This window comes from Physeter macrocephalus, chromosome 14 (genome assembly GCF_002837175.3).
Source record: "Physeter macrocephalus isolate SW-GA chromosome 14, ASM283717v5, whole genome shotgun sequence".
Classification (NCBI taxonomy): Eukaryota; Metazoa; Chordata; class Mammalia; order Artiodactyla; family Physeteridae; genus Physeter; species Physeter macrocephalus.
Window position 1 is genome coordinate 86,226,108 of NC_041227.1, and position 14,610 is coordinate 86,240,717.

A 14,610-nucleotide genomic window follows, 5' to 3' on the forward strand; every position below is an offset into this window, starting at 1 on the left:
AAAACAGCTTTGTTACACAAGTCACCTTCAGAAACTTCCACCTGGGTTAAGCTGAAATAGTATTTTTCACGATTTTCGCCGCAGAGTGGGTCTTGCTCAGGTCCTGGGACCTAGAAAAACATGCTGAATCCCTTTCCCACTGGTCACTTTTTCAGATATGTGAAGACATCATGACCCACCCACCCCCCCCTTTGCCCAAAGCTTTGTTTCTTCAGAGGAGATGTCTCCCATTCCTACTAACCCTGGGCAGGGTACTTCACTATACTGACAACCTCTTTTTTAAATGCTCTACGGTTTGCCAATTGTCCATGATTGAACAATTCATACGATACACACGTAACTCCAGTCTCCCAGATTTGGACCTGATACTTCCTACTAACACAGCTTTGTCCCACAAGATGACTGTGTGGTCGAGTGCCGGATGGCCTGGAAATGGACAAGACTGGAAGTTCTGAAACTGGTGAGGGCTTCACCCGTTATCCCGGTTAGAAATGACGGGGAAGGAGGTAGGGGTAGAGAGTGGACAGAGCGGAGGTGTCGAAGAGATAGGCGGTAAAATCACAGGACTTGGCCATTGTTGGCACGTGGGAAAGGGAAGAAGGGGAGGGAGGAGGCGAGGAAGACACCACTTTGAAGGGGTGAGGTGAGGGGGGCAGACAGGCAAGAGACAAGGTGGGAAGAGAGGCTGGCGCCCCACTGAACTTCAACACTGAAAGAGGGGAGGTGGAAGGAGAGCGCCCGAGAAATGCAGAGTAGGTGAGAGCTGGAGAAGCGGGACAGAGCAAGGTCGGGGCAAATCATATGCCCCTGGGAGGCCAAGTGAGGTGAGAACCTCAAGCGCGAGAGACTCCGGGTAAGAACCTGGGATAGGGCCCGAAAGCTTCAGCTCTGGGTGTGGGACTGGAAGAGGGGTCAGGGAAAGTCACGAAAACGACCTCTGCAGCCCTCGCAGTGCTTGGTCCAAGTGCCCGGCCCAGACCCGGGGCTCACTACACATTCCCGTGAGGACTGAGTGACCGCGCGGAGCTCGAATGAATGACGCAACCGCCCGCTGCGGGCGACGCACACTGGCCTGGGCGCCGCGGAGGCGCGGGCGGGGCGAAGCTAGCCGGGCGGCCAATCGGAGCCCGCGCCTCCGCCCCGCCCCAGCCCCGCCCCGCCCCGCCAGCCCCAGAGGCGCGCGCAGTCTCCTGTCTCCCGGAAGTGCGCCCGGAGCCGGCGCCGCGGGTCGAGGTGAGCGCGCGCGGGCTGGACAGGCCTGGCCGCGGCAGCCCGGGGTCTGGCCTGGCGCCGCCCGCGTCCGCGCCGGACTCGGCCGGAACTCCAGGAGCGGCGGTCGGGCCGGCGGACGCGCGCCCGAGTGCCCGGGAGCGCGCGCGGGGACGCGGTGAGTGCGGGGGAGGGGCGGCGGGGCTGTGAGTGGACTCTGGGGTCGTGGAGACCCGGTACCCCGGACCGGGCCCTGCGTCCCTGAGCCTGTGGGCCTCTCCGGACTCTCCGGCCACGTCTCTGGACTGGGACCGAAAAGGGGCCCCTCCCTCCTGCCTTCCCCCAAAGGCTGGAAGTGAGCCTCGGGAAGAGGGAACCCGGATGGGCTGATGCCCGGAGTCTCTTTCCCGGCGCTGTCGGCGTCGTGGGCGGAGGGTGGAGAACGCAGTGGGCAGCACTGCCCGGCACCTGGCAGGCCTGGATCCCCCCTGGCCTCCGGGGTGCTAAATGCCTGTAGCTTCTCCTCCCCTCCAGCCCTTTGTGACAGCTCCCAAATCCGCCCCCCAAATTCAAAGGTTTGCAGCTCTCCTCCCCAGAGCACAGGCTTAGAGCCTCCTGGGTTTGAATTTGGCCGCCGCTGTGAGCCTCAGAGGTTGCCGATCTGCACACTGTAATACTCACCTTGCTGGGTAATTGTGAGGATTAGAAACGACTTGAACCGGGCCTAATAAGGAGCTGATGCATAGTGTTAAAGAAAAAGTTACTCAGAGACTCGTTAAAAACGGTAAGGCAGACTATTCAGGGGGGCTACCGTGGGACTTTGTGGTATTGGAGCGAGAGATTGAATACAACAAGGACAAATGGAAATTTATAGCCAAGGGGTTGGGTGGGCTCAGTGGGTGGGAAATTACTAAGAGGAAACATCTGGGTTAAGGGGGGATTCAAGCTAAGCCAACTTGACCGGTTTTGTTGAAGGCAGGCCAGGGCGATAAGGAATTTGACCAGGTACCAAGGGATGTTGAATTTGATCAAATGTCAAGTCTTTCTGACTCCCTAAACTGGAGTCAGCAAGGTTCTTGCTAAACTGGACTGGAAGTGACAAGGACAGAGTCCAAGGGCCAGTCCTAGACAAAGAGATGACTCAGTCAACTTCAGCTTGACTGTATTTTGATTAAGGAGACAATCTTTGTCAATAGTAGGTGCTCTGCAAATGGTTACTTGTATATGAATGTATAGTAAGTATCCTTACTTAGCTGTTCATTTAAAAATTCATTTAATTTGTTATAGCTTTAATAAGTATAGCAACTATACATTTGGGATATCTTTAAATTTTTTTTTCATAACTAACAGGAGCAGATTCTCATGAAGTCATTGGGATATCAATCTATAAAGCATCTATCAAGTAATTTAATTATAAGCGAGGCATTTCCCCTACCATTATGTGAGAGTATAATTGCTGAAATTAGATTTAAATGTTTTATAAGATCTATAGTTTTCCCTAAAAGTCAGTTTCCCTGTTATCCAAACTGCTGTCTTAATTCAGGAGCTAAGTAAATGTGAATAATTCTACTGGTAAGTCTCTTGCTATCTGAAATCTTGCTACTTGTTATTTGAAACTCAGGATCCAAATAGATCTAGACAGTGAAGGATGCGTGTATATTTATTAAAAATTTTAACATTTATTTAAAGCTGTTCATTTCTCTCTAAGCAGTGCTTTAGCTGTTTCCTACAAATTTTGATATGTTGTGTTTTCATTGTCATTCAGTATGAAACTATATTTTAATTTCCTGTGTGGTTTGTTTTCTTTGGTCATAGGTTATTTAATATTGTTATTTAACAATTTCCATATATTGGGACAGTCTAGGTATCTTATTGTTATTGGTTTCTAGTTATTGATTTCTCTGTGGTCAGAGAATCTATACTTTAAGATTCCAGTGTTTTGAAACTTAATTATACACATGGTCTGTTTTGATGAATGCTTCGCATGCACTTGAAATGAATGTGTATTCTGCAGTCGTTGGTTTAAATGTCAATTACATCAACTTGGGTGACAGTGTTGTTCAGATTTTCTATATCCTTACAATTTTGGGGGGTCTATTTTTTCTATCAATTACTGAGAGAACAGTGTTAAAATCTCCAACTATGATTGAGGATTTGTCCCTTTAGACCTGATATTAGGTGCATACACATTTAGGTTGCTTTGTGTTCTAGATGATTTGACCCATTTATCATAATGAAATGTCCCTCTTTTTCTCTTTGTCATGAAGTCTCTTGGTCAGATACTAATATAGCCATACCAGCTTTCATGTGCTTGCTGTTTGCATGGAATGTCTTTTTCCCACCATTTTATTTCCAAACTATCTGTGTCTTTATACATAAAATGTCTCTTGTAGACAGCATATTGTTGGGTCTCGCTTTTTTAAATTTCACAATCTCAACCTTATAATTCAAGTGTTTAGTCCATTTACATTTAATGTAATTATTGATATGGTTGGGTATTAATCTATCATATTGTCTTTTTTCCATTTGATCTTTCTGATTTTTATTCTTCTCTTGATCCTTTCCTGTATATTATTGACTGTTTTTTTGTGTTCGTCTATTGGCTTTTAGCTATACCTCTTTGTATAATATTTTTACAGCTAACAGTATACATCCTTAAATTATCAACATTTAACCTATCAGAATATACTTTAATATTGTACCACTTTATAAATCTCATTTCTTATTTCCTGCCCCTCACTTAACACGGTTACATTTCCCATCTGTCACTTCACCTGACACTACTTCTTACTTCCAACTTTCTAGTTCTGAATTAGCAGTTCATAAATGTAAAAACAACAGATTAATTCCATTTACCCTCTCCTTTGTGCTATTTTTATATCTTTTACTTCTACTTATCTTATGTTCTACTTATACTATTGTCATCTTTGCCTTAACAGTCAGTTGCCTTTTAAGGAAGTTAGGAGAAATAAAAGCATAGTATCTTAAACTTATTCACCATATATTTACCATTTCTGGAGATCTGCATTCCTTTCTGTACATATGATTTTCCCTTAAACTGGAAGAATGTCCTTTAGCATTTCTTGTAGTACAAGTCATTGGTGAAAAATTCTCTTCGCTTATTTATCTGAAAAATGTCTTTAATTCTTTCTTTGAAAGGTGTTTTTGTTGGATGTGGAATTCTGGGTTGATGGTTCATTTTCTAGAATTTGCATTTGTTTTTATAATTTCTATTTCTCTATAGAAAGTCACTATCTCTTCTGTCATAAAGACGATATTGTTTTTAAGTCCTCAGGCCATCTGAAGTTGGTTTCTCTTGACTGCTTTCCCTTGATTTTGAGTCACATTTTCCTGTTTCTTTACATGTGTACTAATTTTGGATTGCATCCTGGATATTGTGGATGGCACATTGTAGACACTAAGGATTCTGTTATCTTCCTCTGAAGTGTTGATTTTTGTTCTAGCAGGCAGTTCAATTACTGATTGATCAACTTGTGTTGGCTTGGTTTTAGGGCAGATCTTTGGAAAGCCCAAGGTGTTTCCCAAATTCCCTTTTTTTTTTTTTTTTTTTTTGGCCATGCTGTGTGGCTTGTGGGATCTTAGTTCCCCGATCAGGGGTTGAACCTGGGCCCTTGGCAGTGAAAGCATGGAGTCCTAACCACTGGACTGCCAGGGAATTCCCCCAAATTCTTCTAACTGGATCAGAATAGAGCAGTAGACTGGACGTCCTCTGTGGATCTTGTTGAAGCTTGGCTTTAAGTTTTTTAGGGCAGGTTTAGAGTAGGTCTTTCTCTAGAGCATGGTCCTTACTCCTAACATGTGGCCTTTCTGGTATCTCAGGATGCCTTGAGTGTTAATAAGGTCTCTCTCCTCTCAGGGTCAGAAACACAAATGTCTCTCATCACTGACTGGCCTTTTGTATCCCTCTTTTCCTCCTTTAACCTGGTAGCAACGCTCTCTGTTGAACCTTGCATAGTTTCACCCTACTGAGTGCAGCCCAGCCCTTGGCCAGAACCCACGGGGGACGCCAGACAGACTTCTGCCTCCACCCCATAGCGCCCTCCTCCCCGCTGGCCTGTTCTTCCAATCCCAGCCACTTCAGTAGCTCCAAATGCTTACCTCTGCCTCCTCAGTTTAGTGAGACCTCTGGTCTCTGCTTGGGCTCCAGCCTCCTGCACTGGGATTAGGGAATCATCCCCCGGCAGACAGCCGGGATGGTCGTGGCCCTCCTCACAAGCTTTCCTTCTCTCAGGGATTCCATTCTCGCCTTTCCGGTTGGCCAGTGCTTGAAAACACTGGCCTCTTAGGTTTTCTCCAGTTTTGTCATTGTTTACAGTAGGTGGGCTGCCATGACCAGAAATAGAATTCCTGAATTATTGAGAACATATGTTGCTGTAGCACTCTGGGGGCTGCGTGAATATATGAATTAAATATACGGGTCTCTGCGTAAACAAAAAGTACAGTTAGTGAGGTCCACGTGAGAAACATAATATTAGATCGATCCTTTTTACCTTACTCCTTCCTTTTTTGTACCCTTGAAAAAAATTTGCTTTCTTTTTTTGTTTGTTTTATTTTTAAATGATGTTGTGACATAGGGTGGGTTGTTTGGGTGAAGTGGTGAGGATGAGGACGTTGCTCTTACACCTCAAGGAAAAAGCAGCCATCAAAAGCTAGAGTGTTGTACTGATCTCTGATTAAGCCAGACACGCGAGCGATTGATTGTTGTGGTTCATGTTATGGAGAAATGATGACCTCTAGCTCCTTCATAATATTTAAAGATAGACCCAGTAATCTAATATTAGGATTACATGCAAGAAAGCTAGCTAGTGCATGCTCCTTTTAAAATATCTTAATATTAACTTTGCCATTTAATAGTTCTCTTTTCACTGTCTTAGTTGCTGTCTTCTGAATTTTGATACCACTCGCCATAAAAGAGCGATTACTTGCTTCAAGTCTGCAGGAGTGTTGTTGAGGTGGTCGGTATTCATTCTAACCCTTCTTTCGGTCCAGGGTTGAACATTTCAGCGTGACAGGTTTTTCATAATTTCCCAGTTGGCAACATGGCATTCAAAAGAGGCCACTTAGAAATTTCATTGCACCTTTTGGGGAAGAGTTCTCTTCAACCTCATATTTATTTTGGAAGCATCTGATCATTTCAGCCTTAGCCTTCATTCCTAGGGCATCAAGGTCTTTGTTCAGCTTTATTTTTTGGTCTGCAGACACATGGATGCAGACATTGGAGTGTTTTGCAGGAGAGCTGTTTACCTGGAACCCCACAGTGAAAACGCTTAATGTGGTGCGTTTCATTCTTCTACTTGGTCTGGCCTTTTGAAGACCAAGAGAGAACGCTGTAAAAATGGTCAGGGTGATGATGACAGTTTAGATATGGTAGTCGTGGTCTGCTCTGTGGCTTCAAGTTTACCATCTTTCACAATAGATTAGTGTGTTCATTGATTTCAGAAGATGCACAGTTGCCTCCGAGGCTTCTCAGGCAAGGCGTGTGAACTTTTCCTTTCTGAAAGTGCGTCCCTCTCGTCCTCATAGCATCACTGTCACTCCCCCTCCAGTGTCCCTGTGAGAGGCTCCGTGAAGACCTGGTTCTCCCAGGGACAACTCCGTCCCAGAAGCACATCACCTAAAAGGGTTTGCCAAGCCAGACGATGCCCGTGGAGCTGGGGCAGGCTCCAGTCCTGCTGCCGCCACCGGCCAAGGCCGAGGAGTCCGCGTTCTCTGGACCAGATGCCAGCCCTCGAGGGGAGCCCTCCAGCTCTGAGACTGCACGCCAGCTTTTCAGGCAGTTTCCTTACCAGGTGATGTCCGGGCCCCACGAAACCCTGAGACAACTTCGGAAGCTCTGTTCCCAGTGGCTGCAGCCAGAGGTTCACACCAAGGAGCAGATCCTAGAGATCCTGACGTTGGAGCAGTTCCTGACCATCCTGCCCGGGGAGATCCAGATGTGGGTGCGGAAGCAGTGTCCAGGCAGCGGGGAGGAAGCAGTGACCCTTGTGGAGAGCTTGAGGGGGGACCCCCAGAAGCTGTGGCAGTGGGTGAGCAGAGAGTTTTGTGATCTCTGACTGAAGCACAGGGCTCCTCTGGGGTCTTAGCAGGGGTGTTGTCTGTTTTTCTGGCACCAAATATGTAGGCTTTTCCACACCAACAACCCATTCGCTGACACTGTCTGGCTTGGCTCAGACCCCAGAGGACAAGGGCTAGTCCCATAAGACTGACCCCATTTCAGACCCCGTCACAAGCTGCAGGGGCCACCCGTACTTATGACCCACTGGCTACAAATCTGAAGGTTCCCACAACCCCCTCCTCGGGTTTGATCGTTTGCTAGAGTGACTCATAGATCTCAAGGAAACACTTTACTCGTATTTTCCGGTTTGTTATAAAGGATATGATTGAGAAACAGCCAAATGGAGGAGATGGGGGTGGCACAGGGCATCCACGCCCTCATCTGGGCACCCCATCCTCCTGGCACTTGTAAGTATTCACCAGCTCAGAAGCTCCCTGAACCCCACAGGTTAGGAGTTATTATGGAGGTTTCATTACTCAGGCATGATTGCTTCATCATTGGCCATTGGTGATTGAAAATCTCCAGCCCCTCTCCCTTCCCCAGAGGTTGAGGGGTGGCGCTGGAAGTTCCAACCCTCTGATCACCTGACTAGTTCCTCTGGGGACCGGCCTCCATCCTGAAGCCGTCTCGGGGCCACCAAGAGTCACCTCGTCAGCATCAACTCAGGGATGGCTGAAAGGGGCTCATTCTGCAGAGGAGGAGTTGCTCTTGGCACTCCTGTCCTTCAGGAAATTCCATGGGTTTTAGGAGCGCTTGCCAGGAACCTGGGACAAAGACCAGTTGCACATTTCCTATTATACTACCTCAGTGTGTCCCCACACCTCACCTGATTCTAAGACTCCCTGAGATTCTCCACACTTTTTAGCCATTAGGGATTGAAGCTAAATCTCCCATCCCATTCCATCTTTAGAATGTTTGAGAAGCTGTTCCAAAGACGCCTGTGTTTTAATTGGTGGAGACTGTCCAGTAGAAACACAACATCAGTGGCCTGTCGGAAGGGGTCCCAGGCCATAGCTTCTGGCCTCTCTCAGGATGTTTCCCTCCCTGGTTCCCGCTGGACCAGAAGTAAATGCTGGCTTTTTTCTTTCCCTGCCCCATGTCCCTAAGGACTGCCTTACAATGCGTTCTAGAAGGTTAGCTTTGTATCTTGCAGAAATCCTTACTCTGGATCTTTCAGTAATTAGTACCATGTGGTCTCTAGATCAGCATCCAAGTTCTGGGACAGGAAGTCTTATCACAGAAGGTGGAGCCTGAAAGCTGCCCACTGGGGGAAGCGGAGGCCCATGTTGAAGTGCCTCAGGAGCTGGGGCTTCAGAACTCAGCCTGCCCGTCTGGGGAGCCACTGAGCCACATCGTGAAAGAGGAGTCCGACTCGGAACAAGGACTAGGTGAGGGGCAGGCGGTGTGTGTGGTGCCATCTCTGAGAAATTGCGGGATTGCGGTCAGTAGGCCTAAGAGTGAATTGAAATGATAGGCCGCTCCCATTGGGGTGTCTCTGGGAAGTTTGGAAGCAGGGTAGACATACAGGAATCACTCTGATCTGGGGATTCAAAGTCTGCAATTTAAACCACTTATGACAGGGCCAGGCCTTTCGGATTTGGGTTCTGGGGAGGGAGGTGGGAGGAGACATGGGTGAGGCAGCTGGGAAGGTAGGGGAGTCGGAGTGGGTTAGGGAGGTAAGCACAAGTCTGAGATCACAGATGGCGGAACAGGCGTTGGTTCTAACGTGTGGAGGTTTGCACCTGTGCCCTCTGGCTAGTGGGTGACAGGACATCGGGATTCTTTAATCTTCCTGTCTCCGCCTTCAGCCCTGGCTGCCTCCCCACTTCCTGCCCGACCGGAGGAAAGGCTCATCAGAGACCAAGACTTTGGAGCCTCCCTTCTCCACACAGCACCTCAGGTGAGCGGGGTTCCCCTGCTTCTCGTACCCCAGAACCTCGCTCTGAGGGTCTGTCAACAGTCCGTGGATTGAAAAGGGAAGCGTTCTCAGAAGCGGAGGAGAGAGGAAGGCCTAGCAAGGATGACAGCCATACATGTGGAATGAAACCCGAGTTTCAATATTCCTTTGAAGGCAGAATGTTTCCTAATTGTCATCTTTAATAATAGAATCTGGGCCCTCAGAGAAGTTGCTGTGATGAAGCAATCTTGTCTCCCTTTTTTATTATCTTTGGGTTATGCTGAGAAAAGACTGTTATTTCATTTCCTAGTCTAGGCCTCCACGTTCGGGTCGGTTTGTGATCTCGAATGTTGTATCTAACGTGGGGCAGGTTATCCTCCCCCCCACTCATTTATGGAGGTGTGACTGACAAAACTATAGAGTGCGCTTATTGAAAGTGTACAATTTGAGAAGTTCTTGGACATGGTATATACAAATGTGAAGCCATAACTGCAGTCAAGATAGTAAACATATCTGTCACCCCCAAAGGTTTCCTTTTGTAATCCCTCCCTCTTAAGCTGCTCCTCTACTCTCCCCCAGTCCTGAGGCAGCTACTGATCTGCTTTCTGTCACCATACAGTAGTTTGCATTTTCTGGAATTTTACACAGAATGGAACCATGCCACATGTACTTCTTTGTTCTTCTGCATATAATGTATTTTTCTTGCTTGCTTTTAATAGTTTCTCTCTGATTTTAAAAATTTTGACCATGATGAGCCTTGGAGTCATTTTCTTCATGTTCCTTGTTCTTGGGGTTCACTGAAGTTCTTGGATCTGCTGGATTATAGCTTTCATCAAATTTGGAAAAATTCTGGCCGTTATGTCAACTGCTTTTTCTGTCTCCCTGCCTTCTCTGCTTCTTTGGGAACTGTGAGAATAGCACACACGTGGGACATGTATAATCTTAACGTGTGTATATACACATTAGATCTCTTCAAGTTGACCCACAGCTGACTGATGCTCTGTTCTCTCTTTTTAATCTCTATGTTTTATTTTGTGTAGTTTCTATTTTTATGTCTTCAAGCTCATTAATCGTTTCTTCTGCAATGTTTTATCTGCTTCTAATCCCATCCAGTGTATTTTGCATCTCAGATGTTTTTCATCTCTAGAAGTTTGAATTTGGGCTTTATCATATCTTTCATGTCTGTACTTAATGTGTTCAATCTTTCCTCCAACTCCTTGAACATATGGAATATGTTTATAATATCTGTATTAATGTCCTTGTCTGCGAATTTATCACCTGTGTCAGTTCTGAGTCAGTTTTGATGGATGGTTTGATCTCCTCATTATGAGATGTTTTTTCCTACTTCCTTGTGTGCCCAGTAATCTTTGATTGCATGTCAGGCATGGTGAATTTTACGTTGTTGGGGGCTGCATATTTTTGCATTCCTATAAATGTTGTTGAGCTCTGCTCTGGGATGCAGTTAAGTTACTTGGATACAGTTTGTTACATGGCACCAGTGAAGCCTTTAGTCTAGGGCTGATCTTCCCCCTGTACTGAGGTGATACTATACCTTATGCTTCTTGATGGACAACGTTTTCCACTCTGGCTGCTGTAAATATGAAGTGTTTCCAGCACGGTGTGAGCTCTGGGGACTGTGCCTTCTGCTTCTTTGGGCGGCGGGGGTGGGGGGGGTCTTTCCTCGACTTGCGGGGGACCCTCTGCAGATCTCCGGAGCTCTCTCTTTGTGCAGCTCCCCTGGTCCAGTCTTCTGCCCTACTGAGAACTCTGTAACCCTCTTGGCCTCCCCAGACCCTGAGCTCCTTCAGCTCAGAGCAGCTCCTCTCTGCTGCTCTGGATGCCCTCTCCAGCTGTTAAGTTTGGACAACTGTAGGGCACACAGGGATCTCTGTTCTGCTCTTCCTAGAGTATATCGTCTGCAAATCATTATTTCATATATCTTGTCCCCGTTTTTGGTTGTTTCAGCAGGGAGGTAAATCCCTTCCCTGTTACTCCATCTTGGCTGTAAACAGAAGTCTCAAGAACAGGTTTATCTTGATTATGTGGTGAACAACTCTGAGAAGTTGCATTTGATAAAAATCAACTTTTTCTGAAGAACCTAGGGGCAGGACAGGAATAAAGACGCAGACGTAGAGAATGGACTTGAGGACACGGGGAGGGGGAGGGGAAGCTGGGACGAAGTGAGAGAGTAGCACTGACATATATACACTACCAAATGTAAAATAGATAGCTAGTGGGAAGCAGCCGCATAGCACAGGGAGATCAGCTCGGTGCTTTGTGACCACCTAGAGGGGTGGGATAGGGAGGGTGGGAGGGAGACGCAAGAGGGAGGGGATATGGGGATATATGTATACGTATAGCTGATTCACTTTGTTACAGAGCAGCGACTAACACAACAGTGTAAAGCAATTATACTCCAATAAAGATGTTAAAAAAAAATCAGCTTTTTCAGGCACCTGTAGACCTTAATCAGAGCATTGTTTCAAACCTTTGGGGAACTCTTCTTGGGACTTTCCTCGTGGGGTACTTGAGAGTGAAGGTGACGACAGGGAAGCCGCCGTAGATGTGTCTGAGCCTCAGCTTTCCAAGCTCAAAAGATTTAGAAACCAGAGTCCGAGCTTTGCAGTTTACCCTGGGCAGAGGGTGGGGAGGGGGTAGGGAAGGGATACAGCTTTTTAGTGACTCAAGGGTGCCCATCTTCCTGCTTTTAAGTACGCAGAAACCAAACTGTTAGGCAGGAGGCTGCTTGGTGAAAAAGATTTGGGTATTCTGCCAAATATTTCAAGTCGACTTGGAGGATTATTATTGCTTCTATAGTAAATACAGAGTATCCCTATGAAAGGCATATACAATTTATTAACATATTTTAACTAGCGGAGTTAAACATTAGCTCTACATTACATGAGGACATTAACCGTGACTTGTTCCGGATAGCTTGAAGTCAGAGTATTCTAAATGCTCACCAGCAGCACCATATAAATATAAATGTAGGTATATAAATATATATAATATATAAATTACCTATATATAGCCGATAACTGATTAACAGCCACTCACCCCAAACAAACAGAAATCATCCCTGCCCGATCCCAATATCCCTCCCCCAAACTAACAACAACTATTTGCATCAGAAGGACCTCGATGTTTAATGGAGTCTTTTGTAACTAACTGACGGGAATGTTTAAATACAGTATAAAGAATCATGTCCTCTAATCTCTTCCCTAAGTTAGGAACCTCGAGAACAATGGCAGGGTATGAGGTCCACAGTGGTAGACGCCGTGACTGAGTCAGAGACAGTCGCACAGACGTGGGGATGCACTGGCACCGGTTCCTGTGTCTTCCAGCCTTGGGAAGGGAGCACAGCACAGATGCCTGTGTGCCAGTCAGCTGTGGCAGTGTCCCACAAACCCACAAGATGGTGCTGTTTCCACATGAAATTGAGATTATCTCCCCATCAAATCTCATACTTCCGTCCTTCCAGAATAGGAATTTGGATTTTTTTCTCCTCTTATAAAAATGACAGAAAATGAAGATGGCTGCAGTTAATGTCTTGCCTCTTAAGGGGCTTCATATGCATCCCTAGCTCCTGGGCAGTTCCCTGAGTGAGTTTGTGGCTTTAATCTGGAGGCACGCCTTCCAGAGACTCCTGAAGCCTCTTTCCTGGGCTTTGAAAGGACTGATGGTGGCCCTTGGGGGTTTTGGTGGCTGTATTCTTTTCTGCCTTGTACTGTGCTGGGTGGCTACTCTTTTGGTGCCCGTGGACGAGGCCTGTATCCGGCGAGCCAGGCCTCCAGGCAGATGTTACCGCGCTTGGCAGCCCGTCCTTTTCTCTGCCAGCGCCGACGTGAGGGTCTGTGTGTTTTGACCAGGAAGACCGAGGACTCCTGTATTCAGCAGTGTTTGCTCAAGCTGGTTATTTCCAGTAGGCTGTTAAGGTAGCTTCCTTCACAGAAGATTAACAAAGTAAGCTGCTAAAAATTCCTACTTTAAATTTTTTTAAATTAAAATCCATATTTAAAATGTGGTTATAGTTAATAGTTAAACATATAGAGTTCACTTTTCCACTTTTCACCTTTTCACTTTTTTCACCCTAAGAAATTTAATTCCTCCTTTTCTTTTCTCTTTTTTTAAGCTTAGTATCTGCTAGTTAAAGAATTTTTGGTGTCTCCACTCTCTTTCAGCCATTTCCAGTCCCCTTAGTGTACTGGGGGCAGAGTTAATGTCGAATGGGGAATGGCCTCCCCGGGTAGTGGGGTGGGTGTGACGGAGGGTGACTTCTCTTCTCATTCTTCCTCTGCTCACTCCTGCTGCCTGCGGCCTGGCTGGCCGTTCGTGACAATCACAGAAGGTTATCAGCTTCGGGGTTCCCGGGAGTGTGCAGGATCCCCGAATTCTCCCTGGGAACCCCTGGGAGACCGGTAACCCGTAGCCTGCGTGTGGTCGTGATAGTGAGAATACAGACCGCCTACCAAGCACGTGTTTGCTAAGGGCTTTGTTTCACCCAGACAACGTATATTGAGTGCCTGCTCTAGCCTGGGCACGCTCTTGGGAACTGAGAAAGAACAGTGGAGGATCCTTTTCTCATGGTGCGAATGTGCTACAGAGGCAACTGTTCACTAAATACGTTCGTGTGTGTGTGTGTGTGTGTGTGTGTGTGTGTGTGTGTGTATGCATATATATAAATATTTAATAAACTGTGATGAATGCTATAAATGAAAAGTAGTGGGTGCTTTGAAAATAGATCACACTTGGTTATTTCTGTTAAACCTCCAGACGGTTTTTTGAGTCTAGTACTATCATTAGGTGAGGACTGAGGCCCAGAAAGGTTTAGTAACTTCCTCAAGATCACGCAGCTGGAAATGGCAGACCTGGGACTTGAATCCCAGTGCGTCTGACTCCAGAGACTGTGCTGTTCATCACTCTGCTGTACAAACTGAGTGTCTAACAGTCAGCCTCCTGGTGGGGAGACTGCCATTTGATTCACGGAAGTTGACCCCAGCTCCATGGCCTTCCCAGCGTTGAGTCTCCAGGCTCAGTTCCATAGGATGAGAAGGGCATGTTTTGGGCGTACTCAAGGGACAGCTTGCTCTAGGGAACCCCTCCATTTCCCACTCGCTGGAGGAAAACTGATCTGCTGTTAGACCTAAACTCAGAACCGTCAGGAGATTCGAAGTGTGTGTGGCTGCAGCATTTCTGCTCCGAGGCCACAGTCTGTGTCACGGTGAGACTCACAACTCGCCTGATGCCAGTCTTTATCCTTCCCACCCCTTCACTGATTTGCACTTGCTTTTCCAACAAATACATTTTTTTTTTTTTTTTTTTTTTTGCGGTACGCGGGCCTCTCACTGCTGTGGCCTCTCCCGTTGCGGAGCGCAGGCTCCGGACGCGCAGGCTCAGCGGCCGCGGCTCACGGGCCCAGCCGCTCCGC

At 46.8% G+C, this 14,610-nt stretch overlaps 1 protein-coding gene across 5 annotated transcripts in view; it reads left to right on the forward strand.

Moving 5' to 3' along the window:
* The first annotated feature begins 1,214 nt into the window (after positions 1–1,214).
* Positions 1,215–14,610, forward strand: part of ZNF18 (zinc finger protein 18) — a 20,761-nt gene continuing 7,365 nt past the window's right edge. For 2 of the 5 annotated variants that reach the window (XM_007120326.4, XM_007120328.4), the window contains exons 1-4: positions 1,215–1,387; positions 6,777–7,256; positions 8,487–8,673; positions 9,094–9,185. In XM_007120326.4, coding sequence (XP_007120388.2) covers positions 6,870–7,256; positions 8,487–8,673; positions 9,094–9,185 — 666 coding nt within the window. In that variant the 5' untranslated portion in view covers positions 1,215–1,387; positions 6,777–6,869. Of the gene's footprint in view, positions 1,388–1,825; positions 1,994–6,753; positions 7,257–8,486; positions 8,674–9,093; positions 9,186–14,610 lie in introns of those variants that run through there. The other 3 variants (XM_055089956.1, XM_007120329.4, XM_007120327.4) reach the window with 3 other exon arrangements.